The 26,617-nt window shown below is 35.2% G+C and overlaps 2 protein-coding genes across 3 annotated transcripts in view; both read right to left on the reverse strand.

Annotated features, from left to right (window-relative positions):
- Window positions 1–1,489: 1,489 nt before the first annotated feature.
- LAMTOR3 (late endosomal/lysosomal adaptor, MAPK and MTOR activator 3) lies at window positions 1,490–12,696 on the reverse strand. Its single transcript, XM_007463800.1, has 7 exons — window positions 12,655–12,696; window positions 12,290–12,335; window positions 9,662–9,696; window positions 7,081–7,139; window positions 5,405–5,538; window positions 4,212–4,275; window positions 1,490–2,511 (listed from the first exon to the last, which is right to left on the reverse strand). Exons 2-7 carry the CDS (start codon window positions 12,296–12,298, stop codon window positions 2,438–2,440), a joined length of 375 nt encoding a protein of 124 aa, XP_007463862.1. The 5' UTR covers window positions 12,299–12,335; window positions 12,655–12,696; the 3' UTR covers window positions 1,490–2,437.
- An 8,375-nt stretch (window positions 12,697–21,071) lies between these two features.
- The window catches only part of DNAJB14 (DnaJ heat shock protein family (Hsp40) member B14), a 44,273-nt gene continuing 38,727 nt past the window's right edge, over window positions 21,072–26,617 (reverse strand). Inside the window, exons 7-8 of one of the 2 annotated variants that reach the window (XM_007463801.1) lie at window positions 25,672–25,844; window positions 21,072–22,868 (exon numbers count right to left, since the gene is read on the reverse strand). In XM_007463801.1, coding sequence (XP_007463863.1) covers window positions 22,744–22,868; window positions 25,672–25,844 — 298 coding nt within the window. In that variant the 3' untranslated portion in view covers window positions 21,072–22,743. The remainder of the gene's footprint in view (window positions 22,869–25,671; window positions 25,845–26,617) is intronic. The other variant, XM_007463802.1, reaches the window with a different exon arrangement.

The following is a 26,617-nucleotide window of genomic DNA, read 5'->3' on the forward strand; positions in this document are numbered from 1 at the left end:
TTTGACTCAACATGGGGTGCCCAAATTAAATATTTTGTGTCTTTGGGTTCTCTTTCTCTGGAGAATCCTAATACACTAGGTGAAAGGTTATGTGCACTTGAGTTTGGTAGAGATTGCCAAGTTGTCCTATTTAGAAGGATGTTAACAATTCACACTTCCATCAGTAGGGCATAAAGAATGCCTGTGCTAATTTTTTTTTTTTTTTTTTTTGCGGTACGTGGGCCTCTCACTGTTGTGGTCTCTCCTATTGCAGAGCACAGGCTCCAGACGCGCAGGCTCAGCGGCCATGGCTCACGGGCCCAGCCGCTCCGCGGCATGTGGGGACCTTCCCGGACCGGGGCGCAAACCCGTGTCCCCTGCATCAGCAGGCGGACTCTCAACCACTGCGCCACCAGGGAAGCCCTGTGCTAATTTTTTAATAAACCTTTCCCAATTGACTTATGATGTCATCTTTATAATGTTTTAACTCCTCATATGTATGTACTAAAGTCTGTTTCTGGGTTATTCTGTTCTACTGATCTGTCTAGTTGTGCACCTGATGTAGTTTTACACTATCCTTTAAAAATAATTTAGTTTTATATTACCTTTTCAAAAATTCCTTAGAAAGTTTCACCTCATTTTTCTGGATGAACTAAAGAATAATTTAACTATTATACCCCTTAAAGTAGAAATTTTAATAGTAGCAGTGTTCACCATGCAAAGGTTAAATATCTCCATTTATTAGTTCTCTTTCCTGTGGTGGGTATGTAGGTATACATATAAAATTACCAGTAATTACAATTTTGGTCACCTCATTTATAAAAGACTTTCTTGCTTCACTGCATTGGCAAAAACTTCCTGGACACTATGAAATAATAATCTGGATAATGGGAATTCTAGATTTTAATGGATGTGTCTAACGCTTCATTAGGTTGTAACAACTAACTATTTACAGCATGCTGCAGGTAAAACATATCTCTTGCCTCTATTTCTTTGTAAAGGCTGTTGTTCTTGCCCAATTTAAATGCCCCATTCTGTGTTTTCTATAGCATCCTGTGCACAGCTTCTTCACAGCACTTCCTATACCTGTTCCATTTACTAAGCTGTACATTCTTTAAAGATAGGTACCACAATTTAGTCTCATATTTGTAGAGGATGGGAGAAGAGAGGGAAGGAGGGAGGAAGAAAGGAAGGCAAGAAGGAGGAGGCAGGCACAGTGCCTGGCTGATCTTACTGCACAACTTGAGGGACTGCATTCGTACACATGTCATGTAAAATGCACTCCTGGAGCACAGAAATATGATGTACACTGTGCTCCTTAGAATTCTGCAATGTGGTAGTGCTAGTGAATGGCGCACAGTAGGTGCTCAATGCCAGGTATCAATGACAAACTCTGATCGTCAAAGATCCTAGGAGGAAATTAACAACCTTGAATGATGGACTATATTCCTGAAAATGAAAAGCACATGCTAGAACTGTGATACCAATTTCAGAGATTAAATTAGGCCCATGGATGAGGTTTTTTTTCCAACTCACAGTTTACGTTAGGTAAAACGGTCCCCAAACCAGACGTGAAACAGTCACTTATTCGTGTGGTTGAAAGAGTGAATTAAGTTAATTATAGTCTTTAAACGTTTGAAAACAGTCTGAGGGAAAAAACCTACATAGTGCTCAAACTGTACTTCTAAAAATACTATTTTATTTATACTCATGTATGAAAAAAAAGGACTATACTACCATGTTTACATACATACCAATATTGGAAACAATTCAATAATGAATCACATCTAAATTTTATAAAGAATGCACAAACATTAAAAAACACTGATTGGTTACAGAAAGCAGAGTGGAAGAGAAAAACATTAGCTATCATTTTCATTTCCATTAAAGAGCAGCACCCTCTGAGAAGAATCAAATCAGTTAGTAATACTCACCTATACTGCAAAATAATATATACAAAGGAAAGTTAGTGATTGTACTGATTCTATTACTTTTAATAAGCCATTTTATCTTCCTCTCAATGCAAATAAAATAATATGAAGAAAAATATGTCCTCACTATTCCCAATAAAAAGAGTCTGCTTCATTCTGCAGGCCTGGCACATTGTACAATAGGGAGCACTTCATGGCTCAAATGGATCAAAGTACCATTTTGATTCTGAGCCACCGAATAGAATCTCATGCATATTTGGTGACTGGACTAACTCCATAGGAGCTGTGATAGATTGAACCATTTCTGTGGAATCCCCAGATCTCACAAATAAGAAAAGGCCCTACACAAAAAAGATAACAATCAATCTGTCCATAAATTCTATCTATAGGCTCTTTCTCTAGTGTAAGGTGGAAAAAGGGGCCCTTTCTTGAGTACACGGATACAAGTGTTGTTGTGGTCTAAAGATTGCTGGATTGATACTGTCTGATATAATGAAGATAAGGTATACACAGAAACCACTGCCAGATTAAGAAACTTCCACAACTTGTCTCAATTCTTCAAATAATGGAGCAAGTTCCTTTTCTAGGCTGACAATTAGTCCTAAAACAAAGGGATTAAGAAAATTTGAACATTAGAAAAATGTTTATCAAAATGTATAATACTAAAAAAGTAAGTGAGACATAGTTCATTCTCCATTACTAAAACATACTTAAAACAAAATATTGTAATTCTAAATAAAGTAATCAAAAACCCATATTCATTATGAAGTTTATTTTTATCATCTATTAACATAAATAAATGAAAATATTTATATGTATTAGAAGATGTAAAATGAATTACATATGTGCTTTAATTTTGTTGGTTTTGAAAGGAAAACTTTAATTTATACCTTATTATTTCAAAATCTGCACTGATTCAGGAATAATACACATGATTTTTACTAAAAAAAGGTATACTTTTTTCCTGAGCCAATTTTAATGAACTTTATCAAGATAGGTAGATAGCAAAGGAATAATCAAATATTTATTATATAAATTCAATAAAGCTAAGATATAAATGGGTATTTCAAATGAAAACAATAATTTTAAAGATGCTTGGTAGGAGTATAAAACATACACTGAAAGAAACAAACTAGTCTAGAAATTAGCTTCTCCTTAGTTTACCAGAGTACAAGGCTATATATATCTTAAATACTGCTTGTTTTATGCTCAAATAAAGATCTTCCTCTGTCTCACAGAGCATTAAAAGCATCTGGGATTCTCAAGGAAATGTTCTAAGTATCAATACTAAAATACAGTTCTGCACATTATCATAATTTATAACAACTGATGATTTTATCACATGACTGATTTATCAGAACTGAGGTTTAATATACTTAAAATATTGACACCATTACTATCCTATACAATTTATAAAGTGTTTTCACATATGATATTTTATAGCTTCAAAACATTTAGAAATGGAAGAGACCCAATAGATCATCAAATCTAAACCCCTCATTTTAAAGATGAGGAATCTAAATACAGGCTTCAGTGACACAGCTGGAAACAAAGCGGGCTCAAAGAGCTTGGAAAGAAAAAAAACAGAAAAGGAATGCATAACAGTTCTAACAGTGGTGAAAGCTGAAGGAGACAGACCTTAAAAAAATTCCACTTTAACCAAAAGAGGAAAAAAATTACAATTCAACTGAATACTGTCATTATTTTACATGAAAATAAACAGTGAAGGCTACTGGATACAATGAGATCTTACTATCCTCTTTAGAAAGTACAGCTTCCCAGTGTTCATCCTCAAATTCTTCCACCCTAAAGAAGAATGAGTATATTCATCCTAGTCACACTCTTTAAATTCTCAATCACATTCATCTTGCCCACTATTGTTCAAGATTTTATAGATTAGTCTATATGGAACTGAACTCATCCTTGATCATTTTTACGTGTTCTGTTTGGTTATCTTCTCTACTCTTTTTTGTTTTCTTAAACTGTTGTAACGTGAGCAAGATATAGCATTCAAGAGGTGAAGATAACATTTAATTTTCCTTTCTATCTTAAACAATCACTTACGTATACACTGTCTCATTTGAACTAAAAAATAAGCGCACAAGATCGAGAAAGCAGATATTAGCTCCATTACACAGATATGAAAAACACAGTTCAGAGAAGTTACACTTCCAGAGATCAAGGAACAGATGGTAGACTGGGCCAGGAATTTAGGTTTTCTTACTCTAAATCTGCTATTCCTATATATTAGACTGTTCAGATATGGTATTATAAAGAATTAAAAGCCGTATTAAAACACACCTGTATTAGCATTGCTGCTGGCTATGAAACTCACCACCAAAGGTAAACGATTGAATTGAACCACCTAAAAAGAGAACAAGATCTAAATAATATGTTACATAGTGAAAAGGTAGTGTAATTCAGATGAAATATCTTAATCTTCCAAAAAACTTTAAATGGTCAATGTGTAAGATACTAGCCTAACATCATGGTATTACATCATGAAAACATGCAACAGTGAAAATAAGTATTTCCATAAAACAGGCTTACTGATTATCTCTTAGAGACATTAACACCACTTAGCCTGGAAAGTTTTTAAGGTGGGGCTGTGTCTTCATCTTTTTTTATCTTCTACAGCCCTGCAGAGTGTCAATTACATAATAGGGGCTCAATAAATATTTGATAAGTAAATAGGTCCAGGCAGTATTTCTCAGTCATTCAAGTGGTTATAATTTAATGATCTTCTGCCTGCTCTGAACCACTATAATTTAATTTAAATTTAAATTAACTTTGAATCAACTATCTTTTTAAAAAATTTAGCTTCAACCTAACCCTTATTGGCTAAATTAAAGGTCAGATGGGCTGGTTATCTCTTGCCTAAAAGACATTAAAATATATAACTTTTAAAATAAAAAATGTCACTTAGGTAGCATCAGTAGTACATGACATACTCTGGGAAACACTGTTCTAAAGTAGAAGTGATTAATTTATTCTAAAGAAGAAAATCCAGCTGGAGGTCAAGAGATATGTAGCAACTAATTTATTTCCCACAAATAATAACCTCACTTATTTTATATATTTCAAACCAAATGAAGGAATTAGTAGTGATAACAAATTTAAATAACTTATCATTTGACTTTCAAGGAAAATTCTGTATCTGTCACCACCACAATTAAAAAAGTGTGTCATTTGAGAAATCACAGTTGTTAAATAAGCTAAGGGCACCATCTACTGGAGGTAATAGTGACCTGACGTACCCTTTTTAGAATAACATATACTTTACTACTAAATCTTTTAATCTAATCTTCTATATTAATTAATTCCTGAATGTGAAAAAAATTACTACAGTTTAACATAACCAATTTGAAGGTTAAGATTTTATAATTCCATCCCCTTCGAAACTAAAATTTAGAATTATAAAACAAACTATTTTATACAGAAGACGTAATAATAGTTGAAATCATCAGCAAACCATTTGATAATTATGAACTTACCTGGTAGGTGTTATAGTAACAGATGATACTTTTATTTTTTGAAAGTCCAAGTTTGCTCCCTTGGTCTGTTGCAAGGGCAAAAGTAGACAAGAAACCAGGTCTCAAAGCATGCTCTGGAGCATTATCATTGGCCACTGGAAATATAAATGATTTAAGTAAAAATTATGCAGGAAAATATGGTAGGGAAAAGATCTAGAGCACTTTTTGTTTTTTTTAACATAAACCTGTAAAAACTGGAGCACAACGGTTATGCTTCACAATACTGAAAATCATATTACTAACTGGGTCTCATCAATTTAGGTGGGAAAAACCACTCAGCCAGAAGTTAAGTGATCATAAAACTAAGGGAAGAAATGCTGGTTCTCACAATTTTTTTAAATTTTCAAATGAATACTAATTGTTTCCATTTTCTTAATATCTAACTTAAAACACAGATTATGATTATCAGTACAATTAATAAACTGAATGGTTAACTGAGAGCAAAGCTAGAATAGTAAAAAAAAAAAAAAAAAGCTTCAAAAACCTTTGCTCTTATAAAACCCACAGAAGTATCTTTTGTAGATGATAATTCTACAACTGGCCATGTGTTTTAAGTTTCTTTCACTCATTAAAAGGTCTAAGTGGAGTTAGTTGTACAACCAGTAAGTGCTGAGCTTAAGGCTTTTAACACAGCAATCCTCAGAAAGAACATGAGAACTGGAAAATCTCTGAGATTACTTTCTTCAAAGCCCTCATTACAGAACTGAGAAAAGGTAAGTGACTTGCCCATGGCTACCTATGTTCTATGCTGGGTTAGAAAGCACACTGGATCACACATCAGGAGATGATGGGTTCTTTGCCTATCTTGTCACTGACTCATGTGCAACTTTGGACTGACAATGTATTCTTTGTGCTTGACCATTTTCATTTATAAAATGAAAGAACTAAATTAGCTAATTTCTAAACTTTCTTTCAATTCTAAACTCTGAAATTATCTGACATATATGATAACCCCAGGTGGAAAATAAATTGTAAACAAAATATGCAGAACATTATTTAATCTTTCTGTGACATATATACTTTAAAAAAAAAAAGGTAAAACTCAGGCAAAAAGAAATTTTTTTCTTTTTCTTTCTTTTTTTTTTTCCTTAGGTTAACCAGTTCTTCTTTAGGCAAAAATTATTGTTAGATTCTGGTTAACTAAAGTAATTGTGAAGTTAAAAGTTTTTCAAAATCTTATTTCCAGTAAGGAAGCAGAACAAGAAAGAGTAAACAACACAATAAATTTATGTTAATTCAAATGTATGGATGTTTATCCTAAAACTACTAGCAATATTGATAAAAAACATATATTGGGGGAGTCTGTGTGTATAATATATCTAGCTGCATATATGCCCACTCTCATCACTTAGATTTACTAATCGTTTACAAAAAATGTCTTTAATGGGAAACTGGGTTTGTGATAAATCCATGCTTAAACTCTGGACGATATTGTGATACATTTGATATATAATAAGTTACTTAAGATTCCAACCCAGCCTTCAACACACAAAAGCAAACATTTCCTCCCAAACTAAGACCATCTCCTGAATGTATTGAAATGGGTTATTTTATGCTTGCCTTCTATATTACTCAGATATAAATACATTTTTATTCAAAAGCAAACAGGACACTGGCATGTAATTGCTCCATTTTACCTTTAATGACAGGCACTCCATCTCTATCTGACACAACAATAGCATGGAGCCCCTCAACACTAGAAAGAAAACAAAAAGTTAAAATATTATAAAACATTTTCTCAAAATATGTACCTTCAAAGTCATAATGGTAATTTTCATGTGTATTTCTGAAAAACCATGGGAACTCAATTATTGATATAAGCTCCTATAACATGTTTGCCAAAACTCTTCCACCATAACAAGCAAAAACAGACACAGTTGCCTTCACACAACTTATAATCTAAAAGGAGAGCAGCTATCATTCAGATCACCTCATGCAAATATAAAACTACAACTTGGGAAGTGCCTTTAAGAGATATGTGGGGATACGTGAGCCTATAAAAGGGGGGTTGATTCAGACAGGTGGGTCAGGGAAGGCTTCCTTGAGGAAGTGGTATCTCAGCTGAGGTGCTATGTTACTAAGAAAAGAGGGGCAGAAAGATCACTGTAAGCTGAGGGAACAGGACAGAAAAAATGGAGGTCATACAGCAATCCTTTCAGCCATGCCTACACAAAAAGTAAGCAGAATGGTTAAGTCTACAGCTGTGAAGTTAGAAAGACCTGGTTTCCAGTTCAGAGTCTGGTGCTTACTGTTTAAGCTACCTTGCATCAGTTACAAAACCTCTAAGTCTCAGTTAATCTGAAAATGGGGATAACTGTACTTATTTGGCTACTGTGAAATTTAATAAAATAATGCATGTAAAGCAGAGGGTGGTTGGTACATAATTAACATTCAAAAATTTTAATTAACATCAATGTTGTCACCTGTGCACACTGAGAATGACATAATTTATCCATGCAGTTTAAATACTAAATTATTAGTGAGAATCCCTAGAGCACAAAAATGTTAAAAATTATAATGGGGAAACATCCTCAAACTTTCATCATTTACAAAGGACCTATAGCCCCTTAACTATAACTCAAAGGCTACAGTCCTGTAACTACAGGACTACAGGCACACCTCATGTTACTGGGCTGCACTTTACTGAGCTTTGATAACCCTGCACCAAGCAGGTCTATGGGCACCATTTTCCCAACAGTATGTGCTCACTTTGTGCTTCTGTGTCACATTTTGATAATTCTCACAGTATTTCAAACTTTTTCATTATTACCGTATTTGCTACGGTGATCTGTGATAAATGATCTTTGATGTTACTATTGTAATTATTTTGGGGCGCCACAAACCATGTCCATACAAGATGGTGAACTTATCTGATGAATGTTGTGTATTGTGACTGCTCCACTGACTGGCGGCTTCCCCACCTCTCTCCCTATTCCCTGTGACATAACAATATCGAAATTAGGCCAGTTAGTAACCCTACAATAGCCTCTAAGTGTTATAGTGAAAGGAAGAGTCACACATCTCTCATTTAAGTCAAAATCTAGAAATTTGATTATTAAAATTGCTTTGGACAGTTCCAGCTTGGATGGTCATTTTCATGGCCCTGCCCTACTGTGCAAAGCTGAGGCTACTGGTATTGCTGATCATTAGGTTGAGAACAGAATCGGCAGCTTGTCTTTACAGTTGCCAGTACTAGGAGGGAGACAGTAAAAATGAATCTAAGTATCATATTAACATAAAGTCAATGGTAACAAATAACACTTCAGTAGTGATTTATTTCTGAGTAGAGAAGAATATAGATAAATCAAAACTAGAAGATAATACTAATTTCAACTGCTCTGTAATCAGAGTAAAGGCACAAGCCTAGACACACCACACAAACCAATTTAGGCAAAAATCCAAACAAGTGTTTTTTTTTTTTCTTTCCCCACCTATGTAAATTGACATCTAAAACCTTTTTAACATCAAACAGATTCCGAGAATAAGAAATAAAAAAAGAAAAAAGGATCTCACTACATATTCTGCTATACTAATTCAAAGGTTATTCAATTCTTCTGGAATGTGAGAATGGATGTCTCAATATATTCCTCTCTTTCATGCCCTTAACTCTAAGGTATCATTTTACATTCAACTAAATGTGAATTTTAATTCAACTAAAGTGACGAAGTCCTTTGAATCAGTAAAATACCTAAAAGGAAGTCACTGTCCTCAACACAAGAGCCTAATTTACAAAATGGTGCATCAAATGGACTGTGGGCAGGTAGAAGAAAGCCTTGTGATTTTTCCAAGTATGAGCTGCTAAGTCTAGCATTTTCCGGTTATGTAGACTCAGCAATTAGGTCTTACAAGCAATGTTAAAAACAAAGGCAAATTCTTAGGGTTTTTTCCCCTTGAAATTACTCCAACTACGTCAAAGTATAATCCAGTAAATCGCTATGAAAGAACTCTAAAGTGGCAAGAAATCTGGGTTCTAGCCCTCTGGCATTCACTAGCTGTTTAACCTCAGACAAGTCATGTAACTTCTCTAGGGCTCATGTTGTTTATCTGCAAACTCAAAGCACATCACTTGTGCTACGTAAGATTATGTTAGGTATTTGAAAGTGCTGAATAATAGCATAATACACATGTATTAGTCTAAGATAAACAGAAACAAAATACTACATAAAATTAACATATGTTAAGCAGAATTTATTTACTAACAAATTAGTAATTTTTTACCTTGGTAATTTTTTGTACAGGAATCGTTTTAGGTCCTGAAAGAGAATATAAAAAATCGTATTATAATAATAATGCCTTGTACTGGTTCTCTAGACACCATCCTATCCACATCTCAGGTAACTTAAGTATTCATTCATAACCATTCTTTCTTGTGTTCTTTCTCTTTCTGATTTTGATGCTTTAACTAGCTGTGTGATTTCCAACAAGTTAACTAACCTTTTTCTCTAAGCCTCAGTTTCATTATTTGTTGAGTAGGGACAATTATAGAACCTACATCATAAAATTGTTATTGAAGTTTATTGATACGATGCATGTAAAGTGATTAGCATATCCAGAAGTGGAAACACAAATACATATTAGCAGTAATATTAGATCATACTTTTCATACTATTGTACATCTTCTTGTTGCTAACTTTGTGTTCACTTGAGAATATATTATGAACATCTTTCCATATCCACAGACTTTCTAACATCACTTTAACAGTCTTGGGTAAGTTGACGAGCTTCTCTGAAACTCAGTTTCCTCACATGGCTAAAGACAGACCACAATGTGTGTCAAGTGTTTAGCACGGAACATAATTACGACTAAAGAAACAGAAGACTACATTGTCTCATTACACTCTCTCATCTGGGGAGTTTCATTGACAATCCCGGCATCAATTATGAGCTCTACATAGGTAAATCAGACTGTTTTGGCCCTTTAATCCCTACTATTCTCCAAACCTGGACGTTCACTTTATTTCGTGTTATCACCATCAGCTTACCTTTGCACACACTATCATCACAAAGCTCAACTCATCACTTTTCATCCGAAATCCAGATTTCCCCAATCTCTTCTTGTTTCCACTAATGGCACTACCAACCCCTGTTACTTACTCAGCTTTGAAACATAAAGTAATATTTAACCCAAAACTCACATGTGTCACTTTAAAAATCACTTGTGAAGCCAAATGTTTTTAAACTGATGTTCTTCTCTCCTTTCCAAATGATGTTACAGTTTAGGTTCAGTTTACTGTTTATGACTTACACTGGCCTCCCAATTCGTATGACGGTCTACCATTTCTACCCCACACATTTCTACACAATGCCAATAATCGTATTAGTCTCCTTCTCTAAATCTATAGTTGCAGTGATTCTCAACCCTGGCTATGGAAAACACCTGGAGAGCATAAAAAGAACTTTGATGCCTGGTTTGGAGGTGCTCCCCAGATGATTCCCTGTGCAGCCAAGATCAAGAATCAATGTTTGAATGGCTCTCCACTGTTTACCAAATTATGTACAAATTCTGTAGACATCTGAGGCTCCCTACAGTATGGTCTACAACTAATTTTACAGTCCTGCTTCCTACCACTCCCTCATACACTTCCTCAGCCGCAGCTGAACTGGACTATTCACAGCTCCTCCACATACATCTTTTCCTTTCCTATCTCTAACTTTGCTTATGCTATTCGTTCTACTAGTAATACCTTCTCGGCCTTTAAAAAAAAAAAATTGCTACTCATCATTTAGAGCTTATCTCAACCACCAAATACTCCAAACCAGCTTTCCTGATAAAGACAAACCGAGGCAATCCCTCTCTCCTTTGAATTTTTACACAATAATGTATGCACATGTATGATCACTTGCTTACTATACTTTTTTTTTTTAACTTTAGAAACCCTTAAGGAAAGAAATCATACCTTAGTCATCTTTATTTCTCTCACAGCCCTTACTACAGCAATCTTTTCAAGGGAGATGCTGAAAAGAATTTAGTGATTTGATTATGCCTGGAGAATAAGGCCTCAAAAATATAATGGAAGACACCCAAAAATGGAGTGATAAAGGCATAAAAAGTTGCTAACTGTTGAAAAACATAATCCTGCAACCTAAACAGAAAAATCCGATTCATACTTATGCTGAATGACCATTTAGTGTGCTGGTTAAGAGCACGGGCTCTGGAGCCAGTCTGCCTGGGTTGCTATCTTGACTCCACAACTTCCTAGTTGTGTAACCTGAGGAAGTCACTTGATCTTTCAAGTGAGGGTGCCTCAGCACCCTCATCTATAACACAGGAATAATAATAATAGTGCCTACCTCATAAAAGTTACTGTAAGAATTAAATGAGTGTATGTTCAATGTTCCAAAGAATGTTTAGCATGTATGTCAGCAAAATAACAGTATGTAAACTATAAACAAACACAGACTTTAATAGTATCAATTACCTGCTGTTTCTAGGAGTGAAGTCTCTAAATTTAGAATTTTGCTTGTATTGCTGTGCTAAAGAGGTGTTGGTTATACATCATCTGCAATTGCTACAATGAGCTCAGAGAGCCGTAACACTTACTGGAAAAAGATTCAGAGCAACAAACCATCATTTAGAAATCGAAATGGCAGATACACAGAGCTTCTCTCATGCCCGCAGAACTGGGGCGTGGGAAAAATAAAATCTTCTCAATCTCAGGCACCTTAGAGTCCTCCAAGCCCATTCCAGACAGAAACTCGGGACCCGCAAACTACTCAAATTAATCTCTCACTTCGGATCCTAGAGAAAATAATGAAGTGGAGGGAAGCGCTAAAACGAAACAAATTTGTACTTGGGAAGCGCTACCTCTCCCCGCCCACTCTCTCCTTCCTCTTGTGTTAACTCACATCCGCCATGATGAACCCCTTCCTCTCGCAGGATCAGTCTCCACGCCTGAAAAAGAAACTCCTGGTGACTCTCCTCTCACCACTTCCTCGCCCTCCCCACCTCCAACCCAATACGCGGGGTCAGCTTTCCTCAGGGTCAGACAAGGATCCGCGACTCCAGGGTTCGTGGCAGGGAGGCTGAAGGCACTCGGAGTTTCCACATACCCAGACGGGTAACCGAGATGCCTGACCTCAGCCCACTTCACCCTCTCACCCCCAAAACTCAGGCCTAAAGGGGAGGCGAAATGGGCGTCCTCTCTTCCGTCTCACCGCCCGCGCCACCTGCGGGCCCAAGCTTAGCACCGGGCAAACTGGCTCCAGTTTACCTGGGTTTCTGGGCTGCCCGGTTCTCTGAGCTGTCACTTCAGACGACAGCTTCTGACACAGGGTCCTCTGAAAGCCGCTGTCACCTGATTTGTAACCGCCTCCGTGCTCCAAGAAGCACTTCCCAGACCTCCGACCCCGGTGACGCCGGATTTCCGGGGAGGTGCTTCGGCAAAAGGGAGCGCGCAGCCGCGCGACGCGCCCAGCCCGACCCCTGCCCCGCAATCCGGGGGCTGCTTCCTGCGCCGGCACAGAGACCCGGACGTCGCGACCTCGGCTGTCGGGTTGAGATTCCTAAGAGGTCGCTGAGCCGTGAAGACCCCCGGAAAACGCAAGCAAGAAGACCTTTTTGTTTGGAGAGGGTGGAAAAATCTCAGTTTTTTTACGGCCTGTTACCTTAAAACCTCTTCTTGTAGATGGAGAAATTTGAAGGGGTGGTGTTACACGCTGAATAGCAAACACCAGATTGCCCGTGATTAGAAGTCCCAGGTCCATAGGTTTCTGACCCCAATCTACTTAGTCTCTTTTGGCTTTCCCATGGGTGCTACCCACGTACTGTGACTCAAGGCCCTGTCTAGATGGAATCGAGGATCCATGAGCTTTCTGGAGATGAGTTATGTGTGTACCTCAAGCCTCTACATATGCAGACTTTGAACAACTTTCTTTCATTGGCTCTTGACTTAGAAGGCTATACCTTTAAGGACTGCCTACGTTACTTTTTGTTTGGTGCATTGCTTGTGTGCACATTTAAGGAAAACCTACAGTAGGTGGTAGGAAAATGAGGTCTATGGGAACTTGTTTTCGACTGATTGTCAACTCCAATCCCAAAAAGTAGAAGTGCAAAAGGAACCATAGTCCAAGACGTGGTGAAAAGATACTTATTTCCTAGTTATCCTTAGGAGGATGAAATGGTAAACTACAAAGCTCCCAGCTCTTACAAATGACCTCGTCATTACAAGTGAACTTGACTGTTCCATAGCAGCTGACGTTATTGAAGATCACTTCCTTTTCCTTCCTTTCATTTCTTAGCTTCTAGGACACTGCACTCATTTTAGCTCCTCACCCACTCTAGCCTCCTCTTAAATGAAGGCATTTAAAGCTTGTCTTTGATTCCTCCGTTTTTCCCTTTCCACAGTGTCCTGAGAATGTGAGTCCTAAATCTGCACTTTTCATCTGAGTTCTAGGTTCACATTTTCAGCTGCTTGTTGGATGTTGAATATTTCTACACATGTCTGTCAGTTCTAACTCAAAGGCTCTAAAAACGCCAGTAAACCTGTTTCCTGATCTATGTCCATGTTGGTGCCAAGATTCCATCAGGTATCATGTTTGCTGTCTTTCCTTCCTTATGTTCTTTTCTTCCTTAACAATGCTTTTTTACATCTAGATTTTTTCAGTTCTTCAAACCATTATTCCACTCAGCAAGACTGTATCAATAGCCACTTAACAATGGCCAGTTAAACCTTTCTAAAATAACGTACTTTTATTGCTGATCAAAAATCTTTAGTGATATACCATTGCAGACAATAGCTGATGTAGTCTTTAATCTGGCACTAACATGTCATTTTATTTTACTTCTAAACGCACTCTATTGTGAATCCTATACTCCCAGCCGAATTGATTACCTCACCTTTCCATCCAAATGACTCTTATTTCCCCATGCTAATTATGGAGGTTCCCGAATCTGAAATGCTCATTTCTCTCGTAGGAGAGGCAAAACTTCCTTTTACCTTCTTTGATTTTGTGGCTGGGTCTAACAATGAAATTAACAGACAGATTAACAGGAGGAAAATCATACAAATCCATTGAATATTTTTACATGTACATGGGAGTCTTCAGAAGGAAAATGAAGACCCAAAGCCGTTAGGCCCAAAGTTTATATACCTTTTTACACAAAGAACAAATTGTGGGGATGAGACAGACAAGGGGGTTTGGGCTAGGGGCAGTAGATTGTACAACAGTGACTATTAAATGTATGGGATAAACTAATGGAAGATAAGGGTTATTTTAGTAGCTTTGTTTGCACAGGTCCATTTCAGTGTCAGTTCCATCTCTGGTGATAAGAATGTTCTCTTCCTGGTAGAGGGAGGGCACCTTTCTCATGGGAAGTTTTATGACAAGCCTTTAAGTAGAAAGTAGGTCAGAGAGCCCTTCCTGCATTTGCTGTTTCCTAGTGCCTTCAGATCAAAATAATCAGTATGCTAAAGTGGCATATTTCAGGGTGGCATGTTCTAAACCCCTTCATTTTCTTCCTTAGTTATTTAAATCTTGTTTCCTTATAACACCTTCTCATCCATCACATTCTCTTGAATGCTCCTATATACTACCAAGAATGGTTGATATTTATTTGTGTCATAGTTTTAGTTTGTTTACCCAGTGAGACCATAAGGTCTAGAAAGAAGGGTCACGGTTTAGATTTTTTCCAGTTTCCTACAATGCCTCTGTTTCTTGCATTCTGTAGGTACTCATTTCAACATCTGTAGAATGAAAGTGATTACAAGAAACCATTAGTCCCGGCCCTGACTAAAACTAAAACTCCTTATTTCCCCCGTACCTCCCCACCATTTGCCCCCAAGTTTGGAGGCAAATAAAAATATGCACTCTAGCAAGAACTGCTAATTTCTGGAAGCACTACTTTTCATTTTAACATAATTATCCATTTTAATGACATTATTATATGGTGGTTGAGCTGGAAAATATTGCTGATTTTTTTCTTCCTCTTGAGTGGCAAAAAGGGAGAGCACAGCTTTCCAAGATCTCCAAATACCACGACGTCTACAAATTGAAAAATCTAGTAAGATTTTTAATTTCCAAGTGTGGTGGTTTCCAAATTATGGCATGTCAATAGGAGAGTTCCTTATGTACTCAGATTGATCTGTTTGCATTTACCCGTCAATAACACTGCTGTTGGTACAGGACTAAGGGAAATATTTACTGACCTAAAAGATTATCAGCACCGTGTGCCAGTTCTCCAAAGTGGGATTTAACAGATGATCTCTGAGGTTCAGAAAGAAACAGATAGTATACATATACATGCATATGCACACAAAATTTTTATCTCATTATACAAATTTGCTATTTTGTTCTACTATGTACCCAGCATACTAGTACATTATATAGTCCACAAACATACACATGTTAAAGTTCTGAGTTTATTATAGCAGAGCCTTTGTTTCTGCTTCTCTTTAGCTTAAATTTCTCTTAGCTGTTGTATACAGCAGAGCTCTCAATTTTTTTTTTTAAGATTCTGGTTTCCTATCAAAAAATCAACAATCAATCATCTGGATTTAGGCTGGCTCTGCTGTCTGTGTGAAAATTCTATTGGTATTCAAACTCGTATGGGGAGGACAGTCTTGCTGATTCTCCAACATACAAAAATGAAAATTTTATCACTTACACTGGCCAAGTTGGAAAATGTCTTACAAATTTTGATTTTGGCTCTGGTTTGGGATTTGGCCCACTGAAAATACAATTATAAGGTCTATACAATAACTTTCTCTAGTCAATTATAAGGTCTATACAATAACTTTCTCTAGACTTAGGCAGTCACCTCAGAAATCACTAATTCCCTCGATCTCTGGCTTACATCTAATAGTCAGTGAAACCACTCACTTGTCAACATCTTAAATGCCCCTACCATCTTTCCCGCCTGACAGAACCTCCAATTTGGAAGAGTTAAATGAGTTGTATTCTACATGTCTATGCCAAGGCTGCTGGACTAAGTTGGAAAAAATACACAAAATTTAACAGATTGTAAATTCTGTCACCACTGTGGGACCCAAAGAAATCCTACTTTTCACTAGTCAGATGACTCAGTGAAAATGATTCCTTCAAATTGTCTTCATTCGTTTTGAAGTGTCTGCTTATCATCCTCTCCACCCCCTAATTTTCCATAAACTGCTTATCTCATTAAGAAAATACAAGCCATAACCCATATATTCCTTTCTGAAAGAATGCTGGTGGTGTCTCTTAGCTAAAGTAATTATTCCATCTTTGCAGTGGCTCCAACATCCTCTAGAATATCAGGTACTTAATGCTATTATCCTTCTTTTTCTCTATTCTTTCACTTTCTAATTGCCCCTTTCCACCAGAATAAAAAGAATTAGTAAGGTCTCTCATGTAATAAGTAGTAAGGTTTCATGTAATAAATAATAATTGAAAAAACAAACTCCTTCTTAGAAACCACATCTTCCAGCTACCACCCCTTTTCTCTACTTCTTTTCATAGCCAAATTTTTGGAAAGTTTTTAATTGCTGCCTCCATTTATCCCAAATCCAATCAATCAAATAATTCTCTTGATTCTACATCCTGACTGTATCTCAAAATCAATCACCATATTCCTACTCTGGTCCAAGCCATGATCATCTCTCCTTTGACAATACTTCCTATCATTTCCTACATTCACTTTTGCCCTCCAGTCTTCTTTGCACAACAACTAAAATGTTATTTTAAAAACTCAAGTCTCATCATGTTAACTCCTTCATTAAAAATCTCAAAGTTTTTCTTTGAACATAAATCATCATGGTTTATATATAGCCTCATGGGATCTGGCCCTTATCTTATTTTAATTCTCTAACTTAGCCTGGCTTCCTATGTCATAATCATACAAGTTTGTTTTCACTTCTGTAAAGTTTCTATGACTTTATCAACTTAGCACACTCTGCCTGAAATATTTATCTAGCTTTCACCTCACTCCTACTTATCTCATCTTTTGGGTTTCAGCTTAAGCTCACTTCCTCAGAGAAACCTTCCCTAATCCTCCCAGAGTAGGTTAAGCCTTCTAGATATATGCTTTTGTTGTATCTTGTAATTTTCTTTGTAGCATTCATCATAATTATAATTAGTTATTTACTTGACATTTATTTCCCTTGCTAGATGTAAACTTCATAAGGATTTTTGCCTTGTTCAGTGATTAATTTCCATATTACTGCCTGGGTTATAGCAAACATTCATACATTTGTTGAATGGTTGAATGAATGAAGGAAAGGCCATATTAAGAATATAAAACATGGTAAAAACAAATCCTTTACAGTGAGAACAGACCTTCTTTTTATTCATATATTGAGATAAACTGCAGAGACTGAAAGACAAAAATTCATCATAAATCATTCAGCAGAACATTCATTAAAAATCAAATGCATTTTCTTTAACAGAGTTCTCACACAGAAAATTTTATTTTATATAAGTCTGATATAACATTAAATATTTTACAAATCAGACATTTCATTGACATTTCATTTTGAAATCTAATTGTATAATCTTGAATGCACTATAGACAAATAAAGTAAGATCTCCTTTACCAATTTCACTTCATTTAACTTACACAAGGCTTCCAGTAAAATTCCATCACACCTTGAAAATTACCTGCAGCTTTTAAAAACATGATCTAAACTTCATATGGAAAGAAAGTCTTATGTAGCAACCCAAAAATTAAACAAAAAAGGTAAGAAGCATTTCTTAATACAAATAAATTATAAAAATATTATTTATGTGTGAGTTTCTTTCTTCTCATTGATATAGTCATCCATCCATATACAGTCCAAAGCAGTTCATTTTTAAATTGATGCTTAAAATACTCCGATGTCATTGAAAAATCTCTATTATTTTAGTGGTGCTCTTAAATGGCAAAGTAGAATATCAGATTAGAATGTCCCAACTCCTGGACTGAAGTGAATGAGACATTCACATTCATGTCAGATGTCATCTGTTATGCAGTTACCAGACAGCTTGGCAACAAGTAATTCCAATTTTTTATGGTAACTTACTAAAACATTCCAAGAAACACTTCTTACCCCTACATACTTCCAGATTGCTATAGAAAGGTACAATTATATTTGAAGTTGGGCCTTATAATAGGAATCTCTGTTAAAATATGGAAAAGATCAACAGAAAGAATCCACACCAATGAAATTCTGTGGACTGATTTTCAAAGTTAGAAATAAGAAAATCCACTGCTAATGGAAGCCCTGCTCTGTGCAAATATAATGTGGTATATATTAAACAATCACATATTTGAGGTATTAGCTGGAAAAAAAAATATATACATGTGTGTGTATATATAATATATATATATACACACACACACACACACACGTATACATGGACACATCCACAGAATATTCACAAATCTATTGGCCCCAAAACCAGCAGATAATAAAATTAAATAAATGAAAAGGAATCACATATCAACAGGAAAGTTACACACAGGAATTTACAAAAAATGTGGTTACATAATCCTTAATATAAGGAATATGTTTTGAACTAGTGTTCTGAGGGAAAATGTTTCCATTTATACGAAACTGTCTATTTAATAATAATAAAACAAAGAGGAAGCCTGAATTCGAGGACTGTATTGCCTGCCATATTATTAAAGGAATGTGCAAGAATTACTGAAGATCATCATTCTACCCACTTCTTCTTTGAACTTAAAAATTAGAATTAAAAAAACTTTGAAGTTATTGTGAGACTACCCTCTTTTCTTTTTCATGGGTTTATGGAGAATTTTATGGACTTTGGGCAGTAGTCCAATATGGCCAAGAGACAAGGTTTTTCAGCTATCTAGTACAGATTAAAATTAAGATTTATTGTTCATTTTCAGAAGATTTTCCGTTCAGTTAAGAAAAAAGATTATGGGGCTTCCCTGGTGGCGCAGTGGTTGAGAGTCCGCCTGCCGATGCAGGGGACGCGGGTTCGTGCCCCGGTCCGGGAGGATCCCACATGCCACGGAGCGGCTGGGCCCGTGAGCCACGGCCGCTGAGCCTGTGCGTCCGGAGCCTGTGCTAACAGAAAAAAGATTATGAATGCCTTTTCAGTTGGTTCACTCAGTATGAAGACAGATAATAGTAATACTGAACACAAGCTTCATATGGGAAAGCTAAATAAGTGCACCAATTCTCCTTTTGAATCATTTGGTCTTTTGACATAATTCTTACTTAACTAAAAAGACGGCTCATTTGGTCCTCAGGCCAACATCTAGAAATATTTCACTGCCTTAACACAGGTGGGATATTTTTTTAATAAAATACGTTAGAATGCATTATTAAGTAACACTAACATGTCCCATCTGTTAAATAACAGCTGCATTTAAAAATATTACAAATCAACAAAGGGAAATCAAGAGGTTAACCATTTCTCTCAGTAACAATTTTACATACTAGTATAACTAAAGATTTAACAGGAAGAACATTTAAGCATGAAAGTGCAATTAAAGCAAAGGGCTGGAATTCTATCTTCCTGTTCCTAATAACACCTGAGCTGACATAAAAGCAAAGTGGTTTACTGCACTGGCATAGGTATACCTTAAGGGCTTACACTTCTCTACCAAATCTTTGTAATTATCATATATAAGAATGTAATGATTATGAAACAAATACTTATTTAAGCATTCAAATGCAGTCTGTTCCCAAAACATATTGTTTTCACTTATTATTTCTCATTGTTGACAATTAAATTCTCAGATTTGATCACAATAAATTCCAAAACTTACAAATGACTAGCACCTATTTGGAAACAAAGGAATTAAAAGAGGAGGAGAAAAGGTACTATTTACTTTCCCCCAAATCCTCACAGAGACAATGATGTTTGTGTATGTGTTTAAAAAGGGATAAAAATGTAAAGCACTAATAAATATAATTGCTGCCAAACTTCTAAAATACCAGTTAGAAAAGCTGGTAAATCAATACTCAAAGCTTGAGGGCTTTTAGGCAATGATTAAAATGAAGAGGACAAGTTATCAAATTAAACTGGAAAGCTCAGGTAGCTAAAAATAAGATGGCAAAATGGAATTTTTGTTAGAAGAGCAGCAAATGTGAAAATCTTACATCTCAAGATAGCTGACACTGTAAATCATACACTTTGATTAAAAAAAAAAGATAGTAGAAGTCTTTTTACTTTGTAGAATTAACCCAAAATTCTAAGACACTTGGACGGGCCTTTACACCATGATACAGGTGACATTAAGGACTTACTTTTTACTTGCATACTTTACACGTGGCTTAAATTGTCAGGCACTCGATCAGTCATTTCCCACAGTTGTTTGAAAATTTTATCAAATGCATTTTATGAAATGAAATGTAATGCAACTGAAATATAGTACTGTCCAAAAGCCATGTATGACTTCACAATATATAACTTCACTTAACTTGATAACTTCACCTATCCCCTTAAAGTCAGGATTAAGGGAAAAAGAATCAGTCAACAAGAGTTCAATTCACATAAGCATCAATCACAATAGTGTAAATATCCCATTAAAACTGGAAAAATAATGGATGAAATTTTTTTCATTTATATTTGTATAAGTTTGCTGATGCATATGAACTTTCAAAGTTAATTAGAATGCTATGACCTTGTTTTTAAGAAACTAATTCTATAGGCTGAAGAAAATATTTTAAATTGTATTTTCTTTTAAGCACGATATTTTTTCTTTTTAAGGTTGCATTTCTAAAGAAAGTTGGTTAAGCTGTCCAGTTTTCCTAGGATAGTATGCTGTTTAGTTAAACAACTAATTCAATCAAGCATTTCTATTGATTTACTTGGAAAAGGGGATACAAGAGAACATTTAAAAAAGAATGGTCATTTCAGAAGTTCTATTCAACAGATGGTATATAAATTACATTCAGAAAAAAATCTTTAAATAAAAGAACACTGCACTCTAACTAGCATTCTCTCACACACAAAAAAACCTAACCAAAGATGTGCTCATGTTCTGTTAAATGAGTATGAAAGCAAAATCATTAAAATACAACTGTTAAACATAGAAGAAAGAAAAAAAACACAGAAGACTAGAAATCAAATAGTTTCATATCCAACATACCGGCACCAAAAACTTCAATTTCCAGCTGATTTTTCCAATTTACATTATGGATTTAATTATAAGGAGCTTATTCCTATAGGATTAATTGAATTACTCAATGGTGAATAGATTTTAGCTCAAATTTTTGTAAGGATAACTTGCTATAAATCACTATTCTACCTACTGCTGTTTCTGCTCACTGCTGTATATGGCCAAACAGATCATGCTCTGATCAAGTAAGTCTCATGTTAATCTACCTATATGTTTACGAGTTGGCAATCAGGTTAAAAGGCACAAAGCTTCATTTCAGTAGTAATTTTTCCTATTACTTAGACAATATTAAGAACTCATTTAGTTTCGGATCCTGTTTACTAAGGATCCTGATCATTAAGAAGAAACTGCAAATTTCCATGGAGGGTAAAACGGGTAGGCCCTTTTCTTCATAAATTTTAGCAGCCTTCAAAGATGTATATATATGAACATTTGGGGGCCTTTTAGTTACTGGAATTGCAAATGACATAACTGCAATTTACTGTTGAAGACCCTTTTTGGTTAATGTTTATATAGCCATTTCCTCATATTTTCTTTAAAATCTATCAGTATAGCATTTCATTTCTATGCATGGCTTAGCAATTCATAAAACTAAATAAATAGCAAACTGACACTTTACACCAGTTCATTTATCTCAATATATAATTTAGAATATAATGGCAATATTAAAAATATCGATTCCCTCTACGCTGATAATGCTACAAGATTTTACACAAAGTTAAACAACTTTTGTTTTTTCTCTTCTTTTTGATAAAGTTTCATTGCAACCTCCACACACTGGACATCTGACAAGGAAAATGTAATTTCGTCATAAAACATTTATTCCATCACTTTAAACTAAAGTGTCTCATGGAGCTAAACACCAAAATAATTTAAATAAAAAGGCAATAACCTATATATACAGAAAATGATCATTCCATAAATATTTACATGACAAGGGAAAAAAATTGAGAATCTAAAACCAGAAATTGCTACAGGTGTGATAATCCTTTCTCAAGACATTTTAAGTTAGGAATCATATAAGTTTTTCAAGTGAAAATAATTGCAGAAGCATAACTAAAATATTAATTTTAGTTTTCAGTTTCTTACTATTTAAAGGAGCCAGTAGGTCATAAACAGTCCAAGATTTCAGGGACCAACTATTCAGTTTAGTTTTCAACATCAAATCTTTTACTTCAGCTCTCACGATGAAACTAAACTTACTTACAGAAAAAATAGAGAGTACTCTAAAAGGTATAAATAAAATTCCAGTTCATCCTCCTTTATAAATACTGGTCAGCCGCTCCAATTCTTTACAGTTGTCCATGCTCAAGGCATCTGCCTTCCTTCGGAGTCGTTCATCATGGTATACTTTTGCTGCATACTGCATATCTGTTTCTGTTAACAACAACCAAAAAAATTTTCTAAGTAAATAGTAATTTAGATCAACTAGTTGTTTAAACTCGAAGATGTTTCATATAAGTCCTTCAATATATTTCTATTAACTGTTTGTTTGTTTGTTTTAAAGAAATCCAAGTACTAGACCTAAAAGCCATTTGGAATCCTACCATGTGAAACAAACACAGAGGGACTTCCCTGGTGGTGCAGTGGTTAAGAATCCGCCTGCCAATGCAGTGGTTCGCAAGTTTGAGCCCTGGTCCGGGAAGATCCCACGTGCTGCAGAGCAACTAAGCCTGTGCACCACAACTACAGAGCCCGCGTGCCACAACTACTGAAGCCCTTGTGCTCTAGAGCCCACGTGCCGCAACTACTAAGCCCAAGTGCTGCAACTACTGAAGCCAGCACGCCTGGAGCCGGTGCTCCACAACAAGAAGCCCGCGCACTGCAACAAAGAGTAAGCCCCGCTCCACTGAATTTGTTGAATTCTATATTGAAAATTTTAAACATACACAAGTTGAGTACCACAATAAACACTCTAAAACCCCTCACCTTGATTGACCAATTCTTCACATTTTGTGAAACTACTGATATTGATCTTGTTGGATTGTTAAAAGATTAAACTAAATTATGCCAGAAAAACTACTTGACTTATGCTAGGGATGGAGTAAAAAAAAATAATAATAAAAAATAATAATATAGAATACTTATGTACTTATGGGTACAAGACATTACGCTAAGTGTTACCATATATTATCTGTTATGGTCCATATTTTAATGACAAGATAACTAAGATTTAGAGAGGTTAAGTAACTAGATAATGCACTGGTGAAGACAGGATCTTGCAAGGCAGTCCCAGAGCCGGCACTTTAAACATAACATTACACTCATTCATAAACATGAATATCTTTCCTTCTTTCTTTCTGTTTATGCAGTCAATTCCCAATTTTTATTTAAGGTAATAGAATGTAAGTATGCATAACCCCAAAATCACCCATATTTGGCTGGGGACTAGGACTTGTATTTGAAAATGAGATATCTAATGTGCTCGTCATTCTTTTAGCACAAAATAAGCAGGTCTTTCATACATTTATTCATATGAATTCATTAATCATTCATCCAACTGTTCATATATCCATCAAAAATTTACTCTGCCTATGTTGTACCAACAATTGTGCAAGGTGCTATAGATCAAAAAATTAGGTGAAATAAAATTAAATAAGTAAAATCTGGGAAATACTTCCCTTAAGACCTTTGGCTAATGCACGGTTTCCCAACCTCAGCAATACTGGCATTTGGGGCTAGATAATTCTTGGTGTGGAGGTTGTCCTGTGCATCCTAGAATGTTAGGCAGCATCCCTGGCCTTAACCCATCAGATGCCAGTAGCAATCCCTTCCACCCCAACCCCGTGTTGACGCCCACAGTTTCCAGACATTACCAAATGTTCCCTGGGAGGCAGGGGCAAATCATTCCCAGCTGAAAAACCACTGGTCTTATGTAACCTTCTCCACTTTGAGAACATACTGATTCACAGACTCAGAGACTTAGAAACCAAGGAGGTTTCTCCTCTAACTATCAGTATACAGGTGAAGAAACCAATGCCAGAGATAAGAATTCTCTTAGAAGTATACAATGGTTATGTTTTATCAAATTTTCCCTAGTGGATAAGAGATGATAATTGCTCCCATTTTCTGAGTATTTACTACATGTGAAACACTTCAACTATTGCCTGATTTAATTTTCACAACAAGCCCATAAAGTTAGGTATTAGAGAGAAGACTGTGAAGCACAGTGCCTAGATTATGAAAGCAAATTGGTTTTGAATCACAGATCACCTCAATGACCTTGGGCAAGTTACTAATTAATTTCTCTATGCCCCAGTTTCCTCATATGTAAAGTGGGTATAATCGCCTCACAGTGTCATTGTGGAGCTTAAATGAGTTAATATATATAAAGGGCTTGGGACAATGACTGAAAAAATAGGCATTATATAAATTATAGTTACTTCCTGTACCCACTCATCATCATCATCATCCATTTTATACACGAGGGAATTCATAGAGGTTAGAATATTCGGCCTTCATCACTCAGCTAAAAATTTCAGACCTAGGATTCAACTTTAGCCTGTTTAATTCCAATGTCTACACTATATGGTCTATATTATTATCTGGAACAGTAAGAAAAACACAAAACTATAATAACAGTTCACATGGAGCATCTCAGCAGATTCTTATGGTCCACAGTCAATCTTTTTATAGATATAACTGCTTAAATTAAGGAAGCTGAGGCTGGAAGAGGCTAAACAAATTAAGTGTTCACAAGAACTTCTCTACCTACAAAGTAAGTAAAGGAAGGTGGAATGTCAACAAAACTCATTGTACATTGTGTTACCTGTTGAAGCTAAATTGATGAAGAGTTTCAAATTTAATTCTGAAACAGGATACATATTAAAACTGATGACAAAGTTTATACCAGGATTTTTTTCTTTCTTAGTGGTACATAAAATAATGTTGCATGTTACAACTGACAACATCTTAAATACAATGAAATTTGATATTATCTACTTATTCCATCAAATATTTATTAAGAACAATAACATAAATACCATTTATTAAGTTCTTGCCATGTGCCAAATATTGTTATAAGACCACATGTACATTAAAACATATTGTCTCATTTAAGTACTGGGCTCCGAGTATGTGCCAGGCAATTCTAGAACATTTCTTGAGTAGGGAAATCTACAGTAATCAATTCCAAAGACTCTGAATAAGTTTTTAAATGTTAAATATTTGATAAACTTACTTTGTTGTCTTTCTTTCCAGCAATTATTTCGAATATTAGTCACATAATCTTCTTCCACACTCTTTTCTACCTTTTGTAATAACATTCCTTTATATTCATTTTTAAAGTCTTTGTTGACATAATAAACGACACCCAAGTTTTCTGTCTGCATTTTAATCGTTTGCCCTGATCCACTGTAAAAGAAATGCTTGATCATTATTTTTTTAATTAAAATTGTACATTCTGATCTGCTTCTACAAATCAAGCTAATAAAAATAATTAAAAAGTCAATATTGGTAATCAAATATTTAATATTATCTCAAATTACCTAAAACCACCATTTATGTCATAAAAAAGTAATCATATTTTAATACATTATGTTCCTATAAGTTCTCTCCATTTTTAGTTAATAAAAAACTTATTTGGAAAAAATAAATCACTTCTTATTTTTAGACCAATCTGTTTTTAATACTATATAATCACTAGCAATATGATTTTACAAAGTTTCCATTATATTCATTGTATTACACTAAAGTTTTTTGGAAGGTATGCTGCATTAAATTTGCTATATGTCCTGATAGCTTATATATAAAGTATATTGTGGAAAAATACCTCATATAACAAAAAAGTAATATTTGCTTTTATTTAATCAATATTTTATAAACAGAAGAGTGAAGTCATATCCTCTTTAACGACACAAATCCTATGTGAGATCAATCACAACTCTATTTTTGTCTTTAAAGTCATTTTGTCTTCTAAAGCTTTTTGTCTTTGATGTCAACACATTACCTATTACATTAAATTGCCAACAAGTTCGAACGTAACACTTCTGTCTTTATCCACAATAGAACAGAAATGTAAACTAACATAATACAAACTTATTGCATAAGTAAACTACCTTTAAAATTAGACATTTTAAAATCAGGTACACATGTAGTAATAGAATATTTGGCACTTAAAAGTTTAA

This window comes from Lipotes vexillifer, unplaced genomic scaffold, assembly GCF_000442215.2.
Source record: "Lipotes vexillifer unplaced genomic scaffold, Lipotes_vexillifer_v1.1 scaffold49, whole genome shotgun sequence".
Classification (NCBI taxonomy): Eukaryota; Metazoa; Chordata; class Mammalia; order Artiodactyla; family Lipotidae; genus Lipotes; species Lipotes vexillifer.